The sequence below is a fragment of the Nerophis ophidion genome, linkage group LG25 (genome assembly GCF_033978795.1).
Source record: "Nerophis ophidion isolate RoL-2023_Sa linkage group LG25, RoL_Noph_v1.0, whole genome shotgun sequence".
Classification (NCBI taxonomy): Eukaryota; Metazoa; Chordata; class Actinopteri; order Syngnathiformes; family Syngnathidae; genus Nerophis; species Nerophis ophidion.
In genome coordinates this window covers 22,500,338-22,518,744 of record NC_084635.1, presented here as the reverse complement: position 1 = coordinate 22,518,744, position 18,407 = coordinate 22,500,338, and the positions used below count along the sequence as shown (strand labels likewise).

General features: G+C 39.3%; 2 protein-coding genes across 3 annotated transcripts in view; one reads left to right on the top strand and one right to left on the bottom strand.

Moving 5' to 3' along the window:
- The window catches only part of vps33b (VPS33B late endosome and lysosome associated), a 47,342-nt gene extending 30,186 nt beyond the window's left edge, over positions 1 to 17,156 (bottom strand). The window contains exon 1 of the mRNA XM_061886951.1: positions 17,138 to 17,156. The gene's annotated coding sequence lies outside the window, so the exon portion shown is untranslated. The remainder of the gene's footprint in view (positions 1 to 17,137) is intronic.
- Positions 1,410 to 14,007, top strand: hddc3 (HD domain containing 3). 2 transcript variants are annotated; one of them, XM_061886965.1, is made up of 5 exons: positions 1,410 to 1,683; positions 6,483 to 6,538; positions 6,624 to 6,864; positions 9,197 to 9,278; positions 13,750 to 13,950. In XM_061886965.1, the coding sequence occupies exons 1-4, from the start codon at positions 1,572 to 1,574 to the stop codon at positions 9,241 to 9,243; spliced, it is 456 nt and encodes a 151-aa protein (XP_061742949.1). In that variant the 5' UTR covers positions 1,410 to 1,571; the 3' UTR covers positions 9,244 to 9,278; positions 13,750 to 13,950. The 2 variants fall into 2 exon arrangements, with proteins under 2 accessions (XP_061742949.1, XP_061742948.1); XM_061886964.1 differs by lacking the exon at positions 9,197 to 9,278 and having other exon boundaries at positions 1,416 to 1,683; positions 13,750 to 14,007.
- Positions 17,157 to 18,407: the final 1,251 nt, after the last annotated feature.

The following is an 18,407-nucleotide window of genomic DNA, read 5'->3' as shown; positions in this document are numbered from 1 at the left end:
GCGGATATTCCTGTTGAAAACGTCGCTGAATGATGACGCGTGCGCGTGACGTCCCGGGTTGCAGGGGACATATTAGCGCAGCACCATTTGCGGCTAAAAGTCGTCTCTTTTCATCGCGCAATTAAACAGTATTCTGGACATCTGTGTTGCTGAATATTTTATAATTTGTTCAATTAATAATGGAGAAGTCAAAGTAGAAAGATGGAGGTGGGACGCTTCAGCCTTTAGCCACACAAACACAGTGTTTCATTGTTTAAAATTCCCGGAGGTGAAGCTTTACTTTGGATCAGAGCGGTCAAGCAAACATGGTTCCCGACTACTTATCAACCGGCAGGTTTCGGTGAGAAAACTGTGGTAAAAAGTCGCCTCTTACCGGAGATCAGCTGAGCTTGCGCCGTCCATGCAGCTGCCGTCGACTTCCCTCAGAGACTGGCGTCAAGACACCCGTGGACACACCCCCTCCGACTATCAGGTACTATTTAATCTCACTAAAACACTAGCAACACAATAGAAAGATAAGGGATTTCCCAGAATTATCCTAGTAAATGTGTCTAAAAACATCTGAATCCATCCCAATGCAATCGCCTTTTTTTTGGAAAACTTTATATTTTACTTTTATTTTTTTCTAGTCTTTCGCTATTAATATCATCATCCACAAATATTTCATCTTCGCTCAAATTAATGGGGAAATTATCGTTTTCTCGGTCCAAATAGCTCTTGCTGCTGGAAGCTCCAATTATAAACAATGTGAGGACGTGAGGAGCCCTCACCCTTGTGACGTCATCGTCTGCTACTTCCGGTAAGGCAAGGCTTTTTATTAGCGACCAAAAGTTGCAAACTTTATCGTCGATGTTCTCTACTAAATCCTTTCAGCAAAAATATGGCAATATCGCGAAATGATCAAGTATGACACATAGAATGGACCTGCTATCCCCGTTTAAATAAGAATATCTAATTTCAGTAGGCCTTTAAAGTGCCCATCTTTGGGGATTATAATAGAGATCCCTCTGGATTCATAAACTTAATTCTAAACATTTCTTCACAAAAAAATAAAAATCTTTAACATCAATATTTATGGAACTTGTTCACAAAAAAATCTAGTTTTCAACACTGAATATTGCATTGTTGCATTTCTTTTTCGCAGTTTATGAATTTACACTCATATGTTGTTGAATTATTATTAAATAAATATATTTATAAAGGATTTTTGCATTGCTGCTATTTTTAGAACATAAAAAAAAAAAAATCTCATGTACTCCTTGCTATACCCTCAAGTACCCACAGGGGTACGCGTACCCCCATTTGAGAACCACTGCTCTGACTCCTATGCTTCTTTTTGTACACTTTGGTCCTTTTAGGCTCGCCGTCGGCGCGCAACTCAAAGGGGCGTGGCCTACATTTGTGCCGCTGGCCCGCCACAGACAATAATACTAGTAGTAGTACTCAATGTCAGGGGTTGCGCAATCCTCCACTGGAACAACACAAGCAGTGAACGGTGCCTTCCTGCCTGCAATAGTTACACTTCAAAAACTCCGGGCTGTTGTTTGCTCTCGCCAAGCACATTTGACGCTATGAGTTCGGATGCAGTGTTGTTAGTAGAGACAGTTGATTTTGCGGCTAGAAAACACCGAAAGCAGCGTCGCAAAGACGAAGAGGGAACGCCTTACATTAACCACCCGATTGGTAAGTTGACTTAACCATTGTGTTGCATTCAGGGCCCAGGAAAGCAGGACTTAAATTAACCACCCAATTGGTTAGTTCACATAACTATTGTGCAGCATTCAGGCTATATGGAACGATATAAATTACCGACCCGCTTGGTACCTGTGTGAAGTTGGTCTAACTATCTTAGTTTTTAAGTTATAAACGTTTTATCATTTTATGTTATTGACATGTAACTAACATGTTAATAATCATAAGTAGAACGCCCAACTATGTCAACATCTGCCCAAACTTGTCCCATTTGTTTGCTCTTTGTTTGTGCTGCAAATAGTTTTTGGTTTAACTGAGTGGTTAAGTACCACCTCAGCAAAGACTTGTCCCTCCCAAGTGCAACCATAACAACAGTTAAATACAGTAGCGTAGTAGGCCCAAGTATTTATTAAAACAAGACCCAATTGGTAAGTTGACTTTACTATTGTATGTATGTGTGTGTATATATATATATATATATATATATATATATATATATATATATATATATATATATATACATACATATATATTTATGTATGTGTGTGTATATATACATGTGTATATATGTATGTATATATATATATATATATATATATATATATATATATATATATATATATATATATATATATATATGTGTGTATATATATACATATATATAAATATATATATATATATGTATATGTGTGTATATATGTACTGTAAAACATAAACCACAGAAATTAACTATATATATATATATATATATATATATATATATATATATATATATATATGGTAAATGGGTTGTACTTGTATGTTGACAGTATTTCCACATTCGCCCATTCACACACACATTCACACACTGACGGCGGGAGCTGCCATGCAAGGCGCTCACCAGGATCCCATCAGGAGCAAGGTCAGGTAGTCAAGGTTTCTGTGGTTTATCTGTTATACAGTGCTCAATACCAGGGTAGAGTGGAATTAATGTTAGGTCAGGAAATTTTATTGAAGTGAGACACTTCAATAAAATCCCCTGAAGTACAGAGAAACCTGCGAAACAGGCTTGTAGGGATGAAATAGCCTCTGTGTTTTTTTCTGACCTGACGTATATATACATACTATATATATATATATATATATATATATATATATATATATATATATATATATATATATATATACATACAATATATATATATCTGAAAACAAATTGTGCATAGCTATATTTATTGAATAATACTTCAACAAAATATGAGTGTAAATTCATAAACTGTGAAAAAGAAATGCAACAATTCAGTGTTGACAGCTAGATTTTTTTGTGGACAAGTTCCATAAATATTGATGTTAAAGATTTCTTTTTTTGTGAAGAAATGTTTAGAATTAAGTTCATGAATCCAGGAGAATGTCTATTACAATCCCCAAAGAGGGAACTTTAAGTTGATGATTACTTCTATTTGTATTTATAATTGAATCACTTGTTTATTTTTCAACAAGTTTTTAGATATTTTTCTATCTTTTTTTCCAAATAGTTCAAGAAAGACCACTACAAATGAGCAATACAATTTAATAAATCAGAAACTGATGACATAGTGCTGTATTTTACTTCTTGATCTCTTGATTTCAACCAAAAATGCTTTGCTCTGATTAGGGGGTATTTAAATTTAAAAAAAATGTTCACAGGGGGTACAGCACTGAAAAAAGGTTGAGAACCACTGGTTTATGCCGATTAAAGTTGATTATGCAATGTCTTAAACAGTTAAAAATGTAAGAAAAAAAGTAATCTCGGGGTGTTGTTATCAATTTATTTGACTAAACAATTACGTTACAATTGTCCATTAATAAATAAAAAGTCAAGGGCGGTCATGGCATGTCCTCGCTGTCGATGCAGTTATTTTTTTTTTTTTAAATTGAATGCTCATTTCTCTGCACTTCACGGTGGCAGAGGGGTTAGTGCGTCTGCCTCACAATATGATGGTCCTGAATAGTCCTGGGTTCAATCCTGGGCTGGGAATCTTTCTTTGTGGAGTTTGCATGTTCCTCCCGTGAATGTGTGGGTTCCCTCAGGGTACTCTGACTTCCTCCCACTTCCAAAGACATGCACCTGGGGATAGGTTGATTGGCAACACTAAATTGGCTCTAGTGTGTGAATGTAAGTGTGAATGTTGTCTGTCTATCTGTGTTGGCCCTGCGATGAGGTGGCAACTTGTCCAGGGTGTACGCTGCCTTCCGCCCGATTGTAGCTGTGATAGGCACCAGCACCCCCCGCCACCCCAAAGGGAATAAGCGGTAGAAAATGAATGGACAGATGGGTTCATTTCTCTACAGTAAGTCGTCTCCAAAGGCGTTTCAGAGAATTTGGCAGTACATTTAACCGGCCTCACAAACACACATCACGTGTAACCACACCAGCCCAGGACCTCCAAATCCAGCAGGTGAACCTCCATGATTGTTTGAGACCCGCCACCAAGGCACAAAGTGCTCCCTCCAAAATGAAACTTTTCAGTCACCTTCATGGAGCCATGCCAGCACTGACTTCAATCGGCCCCCTTGTCCCCTTCACGGGCGAGATCGTTGTATTGTCACTCAGACCTCAAAGCAGCCATCTCAAACACAAGTGTGCGGAAAAACTACAAAATTCATCTTTTAGTCCAAAGAGGCGAACAATTCCCGAATTACTTTTACTTGTCAGGTGATAGGCTTTTTGCTTTTTTTAACGCATTTTATGACTACTTGTTGTCAAAAAGCCGAGTGGAAAAACACCAAAAAAAACACAGATGCCAGGGATTGCAATGTCTTCATTTGTAACTTAATAACTTGACAGCTTCTAATACTATAGCTGCCAAAACTAAATCTTTAATGCAGATACATCTATCATTATTATTAATCAGATTTTTTTTAATTATCCAAAATGCAGCGCATAATGACTCAAAATCCCTAAAACCTATTTGGCAATGCATTTCGGGCAGTTTGTTGAAGTAGTGTTGTAGAGGTAGGGATTTGTCTCTCACTTGTCACCTGGGATAGTGGGTGTGGCTACATGTGTGTGTGTGTGTGTGTGGGGAAGGAGTGTTTGTGGGGCTGAATGATTGCTGAATGAATATCACCTGCACTTGTCTGGGGGAATTGTTTGGCTTGTTTGGAGAGAGTGTGAACCTAGGTGCCGTTACTTCTGTTGACCGCAAAAGGAGCGGCAAGGAACCACAAACCATCTGATTGTAATGTATTGTATTTTTACTCAAAGGGACAATAAATCACCCTCCAAAACAGCAATAATTACTTCATGTTGCATCCTTGGACCTAGCGTGTCAGACAGAGCCCTGCTTTCCACTCTCAGTGACTAATTGGTTTTTGATAGTCACATAAGTGTTACTGTTGCGCAAGCGGTAGAGACAGTGCAGAAGTAAACACGTCGATATGGAAGAGGCAAAACAGCACGTCAATCCCATGGATGAGAAATTTGAGTAAAAAAGAAAAAAACATGACAGTGAAGTGAATTATATTTTTAAAGCGCTTTTCTCTAGTGACTCAAAGCACTTTTACACAGTGAAACCCTAAGTTACATTTAAACCGGTGTGGGTGGCACTGGGAGCAGGTGGGTAAAATGTCTTGCTCAAGGACACAACGGCAGTGACTAGGATGGCGGAAGCGGGGATCGAACCTGGAACCCTCAATTTGCTGGCACGGCCACTCTACCAACCGAGCTATACCGCTGGACAGTGGACCAACAGAAAAAGTATGATGCTCACTCTGCAAAAAGGGGTTTTTCTTTTTACCAAAGCACTTCCAGCTGAAATGATGAATGTTTTTCTACATGTAAAACACTTTCCAAAATAACATGTAACGGTTGTGCTTTTGTCCCAATGTTGCATAGATTTTGTTTTACAGACCATGTTCAAGCCGCTTTCTGACCATCTTTTCAGCATGTTACGTTTTGTGGGCGATCATACTTACGTGCCGAAGCCCTTCTTTAGGTCAAGCCCCCTTCAACTGCGTCTCCACCCTATCAGCCATGTTGTAGTTTATAGGGCTTTCACATCGTTTCTACTGACCGATACAATTGAGAAAGATATGCTTCCGCCCAAAGTGAATAAGCGGTAGAAAATGGATGGATGCTGCTTTTGAATAGAAATGGCAACCGGAGGATTGTAGCATGCATGTGCATGTAGGAACCACTTTGCCCCACAAGAGGATAGAGTAACTTCAACTTTGAACTACAACTGAATAAAAATGTCTGACTTGCATAAAACTCTTGGTATAAACTGCTACCATCTATTTAGATATTTCCTTGTCAGAAACATTCTCCTTTCTGATACTTTTATTATACAATGCATTATGTAATATGTATTTGTTATGCTTTTTATATTAGACAGTATTAATATAATATAATTACCTTGGGGGCAGCACGGTGAAAGAGGGGTTAGTGCGTCTGCCTCACAATACGAAGGTCCTGAGTAGTCCTGGGTTCTATCCCGGGCTCTGGATCTTTCTGTGTGTAGTTTGCATGATTTCCCTGTGACAGCGTTGGTTCCCTCCGGGTACTCTGGCTTCCTTCCACCTTCAAAGACATGCACCTGGGGATAGGTTGATTGGCCCTAGTGTGTGAATGTGAGTGTGAATGTTGTCTGTCTATCTGTGTTGGCCCTGCGATGAGGTGGCGACTTGTCCAGGGTGTAAACCGCCTTCCGCCCGATTGTAGCTGAGATAGGCACCAGCGCCCCCCCGCGACCCCAAAAGGAATAAGCGGTAAAAAATGGATGGATGATTACCTTAAATAATATATCCCCTTATTTGTTTTTACTGTCAAGGAGTTGCAAGGATTCTCAGCCATGAAGGTGGTGTCACAGACATCGAGACTTTGCAAGTATGTTTCAAGCTATTGTAGTCGTGTGTTTTCTCTTTCAAAGATTATATCCCATCGCCGTTTTTTTTGTGCATGTGTTTGTCAGGCTGCTCTGCTTCATGACACTTTGGAGGACACAGACACAAAAAACGAAGAGCTGGAAACAAAGTTTGGAGCCATCGTCGCTCGCATCGTGCGGGAGGTGACGGACGATAAGAGTCTGCCCAAACAGGAGCGGAAGCGTCTGCAGGTTGAACATGCACCTCATTGCAGCCACCAGGCCAAACTGGTCAAACTGGCTGACAAACTCTACAACCTGAGGGACCTGAACCGCTGTACACCAGTCGGTAAGTCTCAATCAAGTTTTACACTCATTTCAAGGACTACTTTAATTTGTCTGGTTACAGTGTCGTTTTTAGGGGTCATATTTCCGTATTTTTTCGGACCATACGGTGCACCGGATTACAAGGCGCACTGCCGATGAGCGGGTCTATTCAAGTCTATTTTCATACAAAAAGCGCAGCAGATTATAAGGCGCATTAAAGGTGTCATATTATGATTTATTTTTCTACATTTAAAACACTTCCTTGTGGTCTAATGGTGGGTCTTTGGTCAAAATGTTTTACAGACCATCATCAAGTCGCTTTCTGGCAGTCGCTTCAGGATGCGCAGTTTTGTGGGCGGTCTTATTTACGTGGCTCCACCTCGACAGCGTCTTCTCCCCGCTATATTTGTTATATCGGTGTAGCGTGCAAGGACGGGAGTCGAAGAAGTGTCAAAAAATGGAGCTAACTTTTTAAATGACTTTCAGACTTGAATTAAATCAACAACAGAGCAGTATGTCCTCATTCGTGGCTCAGTAGTGCAAGAACAATGCAGGAAATGTGTCCCTAGAAGAACTGTCTTACCGGAACTCCCTCATAACTAAAGTTCCTTGGGTGTATAATGTAAACCCACTACACAGGTAGTTTTTAGTGCTTTCATAGAGTCTACTGACAGATATAAGTTAGAACTTTACGCTACTTTATATAAGAAAATGGCAACAGTGAAGGATGAATGTACCATAACAATAGAAAAAAAGGAAAATCTTATCGACAACGACTGCAAAGGCGGACGCGCACAAAATTTCAGGATTTATGGACGTACCAAATACACATCAGCGGGTACCAGAAGGTAAGAAAAGTTGGTGATGCACAATATTGCCAAACAAAACGCCAGATAATTTGTCTCCTAAAAGGTGCCATTATGCGGTCCTTATACACCAGGGGTCGGCAACCTTTACCTCTCAAAAAGCCATTTTGACCCGTTTCACAAAATAAATAAAACAATGGGAGCCACAAAACTCTTTTGAAATTTAAAATGAAATAACACTGCATATTGAGGTTTTTTTTTGCTTTGTGCTATGTATAAACCAGGGGTCTCAGACACGTGGCCCGCACCTTACTATGAAAATATAAGGTTTGTGCGGCCCACAATTTTTATATGAATACCGCTTGACAGCATCACCCTTGCCAATTCTCCCAATTTTTCAGGGAGGCTCCCAAATTTCAGAGCAACTATTCTTGCGAATGTCTGCTGATTTTCACTCCAACAACAATAATAAGGGCGTGCTATGAAGGCGCTGCCATTAACGCCGTCTACAACAAGTACAACCCGCTTGCCAGTCAAGTCACATGTTGTATGTGGTTTCAGCCGACGAACGTTGACTACTGCAAGGCATACTTGTTCAACAGCCATACAGGTCACACTGAGGGTGCCCGTTTAAACAACTTTAACACTCTTACTAATATGTGCCACGCTGTGAACCCACACCAAACAAGAATGACAAACACATTTCGGGAGAACATCCGCACTGTAACACAACATAAATACAACAGAACAAATACCCAGAATCCAGTGTATCCCTAACATCCCCCGCCCTCCGTGAGTCAGTTGAGGTGGGCGAGGTTAGGGGGGCGGGGTTTGGTGGTAGCGGGGGTGTATAATGTAGCCCCGAAGAGTTAGGGATGCATTGGATTCTGGGTATTTTTTCTGTTGTGTTACAGTGCAGATGTTCTCCTGAAATGTGTTTGTCATTCTTGTTTGGTGTGGGTTCAGAGTCTGGCGCATATTAGTAAGAGTGTTAAAGTTGTTTATATCACAACCCTCAGTGTAACCTGTATGGCTGTTGAACAAGTATGCCTTGCAGTCACTTTTGTGTGTAACCAAAGGCCGCATACTACATATGACCGGCCGGCACGCAGATAGTATAATGTAAATACAGTTGCGACGACATGTTTTAGAGGACGTTAAAGTCATTGCCGGAATGCCCTTATTATTGTAGTTCGGGGGAAAATCGGAGAATGTCTGCCACGGGTGATTTCTGGAAGAGGCACTAAAATCCGGAAGCCTCCCGGAATAATGGGAGGGGTCGGCAATTATGCCGCTGAGCCACATCCGAGTGATCAGACAGCCGCGGGTTGCCGACCCCCTGTTATACACACACCATAATAATATTTGTATGTTTAAGCACAGGAAATCTGACTACGGTAGCTGGAATGCGCCGACAATCCATCAATCTTCAAAGCTTACCACAGTCGTAATAAAACATTTTGACAGATTTTTGAGCGCGGTGTGTAATGTTCTATACTCTCAATGAAACACTAAAGTTTTGGTGTTGCTTGCTATTGTATCTTGCAGTGTACGCGTACCTCCTATGTGTGACTGTCATCTCCTGGTCACACTGATCTTTACACCATTTACCAACTAAAATAGATTCGAGGTCAGTAAGCACTATCAGAAATGTTCTGTACATTAGGCGCAATGGGTAGGCGCACTGTCGATTTTTGAGAAAAGGAAAGGATTTAAGTGGGCCTTGTAGTCCAATAAATATAGTATGCTAAACCCACTTTTCTTGCCTGTTGGCACCTGTTTCTGTGTACAGTAATCCCTCGCCACTTCACTGCCAGTCTCAGTGCATTAAAGACTTATTTGAGTTAATAATGTTAACATAAACATGTACTTTATAATTATAACATTTTCACTTATAAATGGTTCCTATCTTGCAAAACTAACTTTTCTTAACTGTTTTGTACCATTTTTTGTGTATTTAGGATCCCAACAAGTCCTGAAAAGTTTAAAATCAAACCTGTAGAAGGCCATCAGCACGTAAATAGGGCCACCCACAAAACGGTGTATGTCAAAAAGCGACCTGAAAATGGTCTGTGTTGGACTCTACCCATGTTCTTCTTATGAAAAGTTAAAGGCCAGATCTTTCTGAAAGATTTACCAAGATATATTTATCTAAGGTCACAGTTAAACTTTACAGCGTTGGTCTCACTCTCGCAAAAGTGTCCAAAAGCAAGTCCCTGTCAAGAGTGAGCCTTGATCAATCATTTTTTGCTGTTTTTATGGTCAATAGAGCAAACAAGTCCACAGTGTGAGAGTCCATGGCCCAACGAGTCCTCACAAATGTGGAGATGTGTCCAGGAAAGTTTGTGAATATGTCCAAGGCCATCAAGAGATGCTTTTATTGACGCCATCGATAGATAAAAGACATTTGTATAACTACCGTATTTCCTTGAATTGCCACAGATCATATAGTATGCGCCTGCCTTGAATTACTGCCGGGTCGTACTCGCTTCCCAAAATAATTAGCGCATGCTTAGTATTACCGCCTGGTCAAACTCGTGACGTCACGAGTGACACTTCCCTGTCATCATTTTTAAAATGGAGGAGGCTGATTTCAATACCGGTAATTTTGAAATCGCATAAAGGGAAGAAGATTAAGAGCTATTCATGAGGATTTAAGGTCCAAGCTTACATCACACTCAAATTTTTACTGCATACCTTTGGTTATTGCCTATAGTGAGAAGAGGTTTTAAAATAATTAGCGCATGCTTACTTTTACCGCATGCCTTTGGTAATTGCAGGAGTGTGAAGAGGTTTTAAATTAATTAGCCCCCTGGCGGCAATTCAAGGAAATACGGTAATTAAAATGATAAAATGTGCAGCTATATAAAATTATTATTATATTGTTATCTGAGACTAGTTCCCCCTTTCTAAGAATTTGAACTGATGGAGGTGAGCTTGAAAAGAGGTTACACACCACAGCCTTCTTACAGATTAGAAATAAACAAAACATGCCTCCTTTCTTCAAAATAAACACCGTATAATCACCAGACTTCTTTAAGTGAGTGGAAGTGTATATTTGATATATGTTTGAACAATCTGCAAAACAAAATCTATGGAAATTTTTGACCAAGCACTACCATTAGTGTACCACATTACTGTATGTAGACCACAAGACAGTGTTTTAAATGTAGGAGAAAAAAAATCACAATATGACCCCTCTACAGCCTGGAGAGGTAGATGCTTTTTTTCTGTGATAAAGACTGTTTTATCATTTAAAGGGGCCGGCTGTTTGTAACATTTACACAGATGCTTAGAGGGCGCTAACTTTCCAATGTATTTTATACGGTATGTCCCGCCCTCTTGTAGGACATAAATACGTATGTATGTACGTAACAAGTGCACAAGCATTAGCTGTGGATATTGTTGGCTAATAATAGCAATTTGGATAGTTAGCGTTAGCTGTCATTGAATGTATATTCTATTATAACAACATAGTGACTGCAAATTGTTTGTTGCTTCTCTTGAACTGACGAGACTGGCCGGGTGAGTGACTGCCATAAACATAAATTATTTTCCCCCCTGCCGGTTAAATTTTGTATGACAAACTTAATAATTGTTAAAAATATAGACAACTGTAAAAGAAACATGTGCTGTTCAACCACTAATGGTAATATAAGCGACACAATGATGTTCTTGATGTTAATAATAATAAAGGATTAGATTTATATCGCGCTTTTTTATTGTTAGATACTCAAAGCGCTCACAGAGAAGGTGGAACCCTAGTGGCGATTCAAATTTTATTTTTTAAACAAAGCAGCCTGTGTACCACAAATTAAGCACACGGTTTTACCTTTAATTTCTGTAAAGAAATACTTGGCAGTCTATGTCTTGTTAAAAACACGGCATTCGTCATCAACCTTTCTCTTTTTATCATCTCGGGGGTAACCGGGCATCACTTGTCGCTGTGCACTTTCATTCAAAGCTTACACACGGACATACGCCCATAAATAACACGTTTCAAAATAAAATCAGCACAGTTGTATTGCACGCACGACAGATGTTTTTTAAAATGTATTTTGTCATTTTTGATTGCCGCTGTTCACATTCACTCACAATCGCATACGAGCCTACGTCCACGCGGAAGTAATACAAATAATGCTTTTCAAAACAAAAGCAGCACTGTTGTATTGCACACTCAACATAGATACTTTTTTACATTTATTTTGTAATTTATGATTGGCCTCATGCAGGTCTGTTTTAGAGTGTATGAACTTTGAAGTGTTTTAAGATCATAGGAAGTAGGAATGTGCATATAACAATTTTACATGCATACATTTATAAAAACCATAACCACTGCCGGGTTTTGCATTTGCAAACCCCGTTTCCAATGAGTTGGGAAATTGTGTTAGATGTAAATATAAACGGAATACAATGATTTGCAAATCATTTTCAACCCATATTCAGTTGAATATGCTACAAAGACAATCATATTTGATGTTCAAACTGATAAAAAAAAATTTGGGGCAAACAATCATTAACTTTAGAACTTGATGCCAGCAACACGTGACAAAGAAGTTGGGAAAGGTGGCAATAAATACTGATAAAGTTGAGGAATGCTCATCAAACACTTATTTGGAACATCCCACAGGTGGGTGCCATGATTGGGTATAAAAACAGCTTCCCAAAAAATGCTCAGTCTTTCACAAGAAAGGATGGGGCGAGGTACCCCCCTTTGTCCACAACTGCGTGAGCAAATAGTCAAAAAGTTTAAGAACAACGTTTCTCAAAGTGCAATTGCAAGAAATTTAGGGATTTCAACATCTACGGTCCATAATATCATCTAAGGTTCAGAGAATCTGGAGAAATCACTCCATGTAAGCGGCATGGCCAGACACCAACATTGAATGACCGTGACCTTCGATCCGTCAGACGGCACTGCATCAAAAACCGACATCAATCTCTAAAGGATATCACCACATGGGCTCAGGAACACTTCAGAGCCCTCAGACGGCACTGTATCAAAAACCGACATCAATCTCTAAAGGATATCACCACATGGGCTCAGGCACACCTCAGAAAACCACTGTCACTAAATACAGTTTGTTGCTACATCTGTAAGTGCAAGTTAAAGCTCTACTATGCATAGCGAAAGCCATTTATCAACAACATCCAGAAACGCCACCGGCTTCTCTGGGCCTGAGATCATCTAAGATGGACTGATGCAAAGTGGAAAAGTGTTCTGTGGTCTGATAAGTCCACATTTCAAATTGTTTTTGGAAATATTCGACATCGTGTCATCCGGACCAAAGGGGAAGCGAACCATCCAGACTGTTATCGACGCAAAGTTCAAAAGCCAGCATCTGTGATGGTACGGGGGTGCATTAGTGCCCAAGGCATGGGTAACTTACACATCTTTGAAAGGCACCACTAATGCTGAAAGGTACAAACAGGTTTTGGAACAACATATGCTGCCGTCTAAGCACCGTCTTTTTCATGGACGCCCCTGCTTATTTCAGCAAGACAATGCCAAGCCACATTCACCACTTGTTACAACAGCGTTGTAAAAAAAAGAGTGCGGGTACTTTCCTGGCCCGCCTGCAGTCCCGACCTATGTCCCATCGAAAATGTGTGGCACATTATGAAGCGTAAAATACGACAGCGAAGACCCCGGACTGTTGAACGACCGAAGCTCTACATAAAACAAGAATGGGAAGGAATTCCACTTTCAAAGCTTCAACAATTAGTTTTCTCAGTTCCCAAACGTTTGTTGAGTGTTGTTAAAAGAAAAAGTGATGTAACACAGTGGTGAACATGCCCTTTCCCAACTACTTTGGCACGTGTTGCAGCCATGAAATTCTAAGTTAATTATTATTTGCAAAAATAAAAATAAAGTTTATGAGTTTGAACATCAAATATATTGTCTTTGTAGTGCATTCAATTGAATATGGGTTGAAAAGAATTTGCAAATCATTTCATTTCGTTTATATTTACATCTAACACAAATTCCCAACTCATATGGAAACGGGGTTTGTAAATAAAAGACAAAATTACCTTAAAAAAAAAAAACATTACGGGGCCATTAGATGAATCTTTACATCTTCATGTGTGTGTTTTGCCAGGTTGGACAGCTGAGCGAGTCCAGCAGTATTTTGTGTGGGCTTCGGAGGTGGTGAAAGGCTTGAAAGGTACCAACTCGGCTCTTGAGGAAAAACTGGAGGAATTGTTTAAACAGAGAGGAGTGCAGCTGTAAAATATCCAATGGGAATCACCTTTTGCAACCTTTGTAAATGTTTGAATTAAATACACATTTCATATATGTATATATTATTGTTTGTAGTTTAATAGAAGCCCCCTAAAATAAAAGTTTGCTGCTTTTATTAGTTTTTTTTCTCTTGCACTTTCCGCTCTCATCACTTGAAGACAGAGGTAGAAATGTACAGTATTTTATGGACATGTTATGCAGCCAATCATTCGTGAGGAAACAGGACTGTGTAAAAGTAGACGGATGGTGTTGCCAATTTATTGACTTTAAAATGCATATTCAGCGAGTAGTCAGACCCTTCTAGCAACTTTTCTGTTCCCTTTAAAGACCCGCATTTGCAACATGCAAAAGTATTACAAAAATTACAATTTTGGAGCATTCAAAGTATTTGGGTAGCCATAATGAATTGTGTTAAATGTAATGGAACACTTAATTTATTAGTGTGAAATGCAAGCTTATTTAGTCGCTGCAATGTAACAACTCAGAGTCAAATTCGGAAAGAGTTGTGGATTATTTGAGGTTATCAGTTGATACTTTTGCAATAAAAAAAAATCAGTAAAATACTGTTAGCTAGAGATGTGACGTTCAAGAATGAATCGTGTCTTTTGTATGGTTCTTTTAAGTGAGTGATAAGAACCAATTACTTGTTGTGAGCAGTTTGTTTGGGAGCCATTTTATTATGCACATGCATCTACAGCGTCGGCAATCGCTCACGCTACAAAAAAATGCAACATACTTAAAGGAAACTTCACTCGATAGTTAGAAGCACACACAAACATGTTACATAGAATCCACAAAACTTGCAACAGAGGGGAAGTAAATCGGGGAGGGGGGCTAAGGCTCAGCCGTCCTTTGCCCCTAATGGATTCAAGCAGCGGCAACAGAGGCGTGGGGGTCAGGGGCTCGATGTGCATGTGCCCATTGTCCAGGGGGGAGATGTTGGTTTATGTCGAAATGTGTATTTGGGGCAGTTTGCCACAATTACATTGATGAATGGGAAAAATTGTATTTTTATCATAATGTTTACATATACAATATACAGATTAGAGTTGCAGCTATTGACTATTTTTATAGTGGACTAATAAACAATTTTAATGGTGCGTTGACTAATTGGATTATGAAGCCTACACCATCGGTTTATAAATTCAGCTAGAGATATTTTTAGGCACGTTCTAACTAACAAAAAACAATAAAGGTGACTACATAGAATACATTTGTGTCTATTTAAAAGTAATCTGTAGAAAAACATCAACTGTACCTGTGAATGTCTTATATTGACTACAAAAATAATATAAATAAAGTAATTGTAGACTCAAATATGGTATTAAAATCATCATTCTACCAATAACTGAACCTCGGTATTTAAACAATATTAAGCTGGTGGACATAAATAGTCTCGAGCTAACTATCTTGCCGAGGAAAGTGGGAGTCCGCACATTCCAGGTGTCCGACATGTCTCTGCTTTAAATGCTCCTGCATGACTGACATACTGCTATGAAAATCAAGGTCTGCTTTGCAAATTGAGAAGGCTATTTGTGTCTTTGACGTGTTCAGGGTGAAGTGTTCCTATGCTTCCCATGTTTTTGCTTACAATGTAGTTGCCGTGGCAGCAGCCATGTTTCTTTTATTTGTATGTTTGTTTCCGCCCAGTAGGATTAAGACACAGATTAATGACACATTTTAATTTGTCGACAATGTTGACTAATCGTAGTACACGCAATAGCCTACAAAAGTTTCTCAATGTTACGACCAAGTGGTGTTATACTCTTTCATTTAGGTTATAACCCGAGACACTCCCATAAATATAAATAAAAGTCAAGAAAAGCTACTGGAGTTGAGTTTATTAAGTGTCCACTTATCTTGTAAGCCTTTTCAAATTCAGTCTTGCTAAATCGCCAAAGAACTTAACACAAAGTTAACATGTGGATGTTTTGTTTTAAACATCCTACATTGGATTGCTTTTAGCCTCTTAATTTGCCTACAACAGTGGTGTCAAAGTAAAGGAATTAAATTATCAATGGCAGTGGTTCTCAACATTTTTTCAGTGATGTACCCCCTGTGAACATTTTTTTAATTCAAGTACCCCCTAATCAGAGCAAAACAGTTTTAGGTTGAAAAAAGAGATAAAGAAGTAAAATACAGCACTATGTCATCAGTTTCTGATTTATTAAATTGTATAACAGTGCAAAATATTGCTCATTTGAACTATTTGAAAAAAAGATATAAAAATAACTAAAAACTTGTTGAAAAATAAAGAAGTGATTTAATTATAAAGAAAGATTTCGACAGAAGTAATCATCAACTTAAAGTGCCCTCTTTGGGGATTGTAATAGAGATCCATCTGGATTCATGAACTTTATTCCAAACATTTCTTCACAAAAAAAGAAATCTTTAACATCAATATTTATGGAACGTCTCCACAAAAAGTATAGCTGTCAACACTGAATATTGCATTGTTGTATTTTTTTCCCACAGTTTATGAACTTAAATTCATATTTTCTTGAAGTATTATTCAATAAATATTTATAAAGGATTTTTGAATTGTTGCTCTTTTTAGAATATTTTTTAAAAATCTCACATACTCCTTGGCATACCTTCAATACCCCCAGAGTACCCCCAAATATGACGGTGATGGTAGGTTTAGGATGGGCTGGGGGCCCATCAAGAGTTTAATAATACAAATAAGTATTATTAAAGACTAAATCTTCAATAGAGCAACACTTGGAAGGAGTCAAAAGATAGTTAATAGTTATTTTAGAATTGGGACACAATGGATAGATTCCGGACAGAGAATCCTTTAATCATCTTTTTTGCTGAAAGCTAGATGTGAATTTGTGTGTGTGTGCGTATGTGTGTGGTCTAAACAAATAGAGAAAAGAGGAAAAATTACAATCCAATTATATACACATTAATATGCAGCATTATACATGCATGTGCATACATAATATAATATAAAGGTGTGCATAATAACAAATATATACTGCACTTAACTATGAATGAACTAAGCTTCAGAGCCATGAATGGCAATTATGTGGTCTCTGTCGCTATCTAGAGGGCAAACTACGCCATCGCAGTTGCAATGACGTTAAATAAACTAAACGTGAATGGAAACGCCGTCAACAAGACTAATTATCTCTCAATTGACCCAAAACACCTGAACTTAACATACAATGCACTAAACATGTGCAGAAGTAGCAAGGCATGACATTCAGTTCAAATGCAGTAACAATATAAGACAAACTTACTTTTAGTTAACGCACACAAGGTTGGCTGCCACCATTGGTCGAAAACTGGCTATTCTGACAAAGAGTGCTTTAAAGGGGGAAATTACGTCACAGATTGACCTACCAATTTAAAGGCACAGGAACATTACAGAACTGGTTAAAGGCACACAATAGGCTTTCGTACAAATATGTTTTACAGCAAGTTCCTGTCCAACAGCCCAATGATGACGTCTGTACCTCCAGTCTTAGCTATGGTGTTCTCTTTCTTCACGCTGCTGAGATTTTTCAGCTTGTGCTCTTGAAACCAGCTCCAACATGACGTCCTACGATGCGGACGAGGAATCAAGCGTAACCTTCACTGCAAGTACGCATTTTCATCTGTCGACATGCACGGTATAGAGGTGGAGTAGTCCATGTTGACATCAAACATACAACAGGTACCGTTATTGGGTTTACTGGGGGCCAGCTGAATAACGAATTGTAGCAAACACTCACTTTGCTTCTCTAGACCCCTTTAATGGAAATGACTCAATAAGCATCAGCGATCATCAGAGGCCTACTAGTGCATGGTGAAAAAGTTACCTGAACTGGACATGAAGATCGTCTTCCTGACAGTCATGGAGAAGCCGAGTATCTATCATCTGCGGTGTAGGTGCAGCCTTTGGCAGGAAATGCGGCCGGCACAAGTGATGGCCCCTTGGATTTGCACGTTAAGCCCTTGGTCACCAACCTGGGCTTTCGTATTGACAGTGATTTTAAATTGGACCGTCAGATTGACACAGTGGTGAAAGCCATCTTTTGTTTTTATTTACGTCAGCTGGCCAAGGTTAAAAACCTTCCTTCTAGGCAACAGTTTGAGAATGTAATCCATGCCTTTATCACATCTCGGCTGGATTACTGTAACGCTTTGTAGTTTGGAATTAATCAATCTTCCCTCTCACGTCTGCAGCTAGCCCAAAATACAACTGCCCAACTTTTAACCAACACAAGAAAAAGAGAGCACATTACTCCTGTTTTAGCCTCCCTCCACTGGCTGCCTGTGTCTTTTAGAGTCCATTTTAAAATGATCTTATTCGTTTTTAAATCCTTACATGGTCTTGCCCCGCCTTACTTCTCTGAGCTGCTCCACCTCTATGCCCCCACCCGATCCCTCAGGTCAGCTGATCAGCTGATCCTGGAGGTACCCATATCAAAGTGCAAGCTCAGAGGGGACAGAGCCTTCTCTGTTGCGGGTCCCAAACTCTGGAGCGATCTCCCTCTCCATGTGAAACAGGCCCCTTCTTTGGCTATT

Bases quoted from the DNA above. Each gene is read 5' to 3' on its own strand.
- hddc3 (XM_061886964.1), top strand. From the start codon at position 1,572: ATGAGTTCGGATGCAGTGTTGTTAGTAGAGACAGTTGATTTTGCGGCT. The intron at 1,684-6,482 runs GTAAGTTGACTT...TTTACTGTCAAG, and splicing joins TTACATTAACCACCCGATTG to GAGTTGCAAGGATTCTCAGC. The intron at 6,539-6,623 runs GTATGTTTCAAG...TGTGTTTGTCAG, and splicing joins CAGACATCGAGACTTTGCAA to GCTGCTCTGCTTCATGACAC.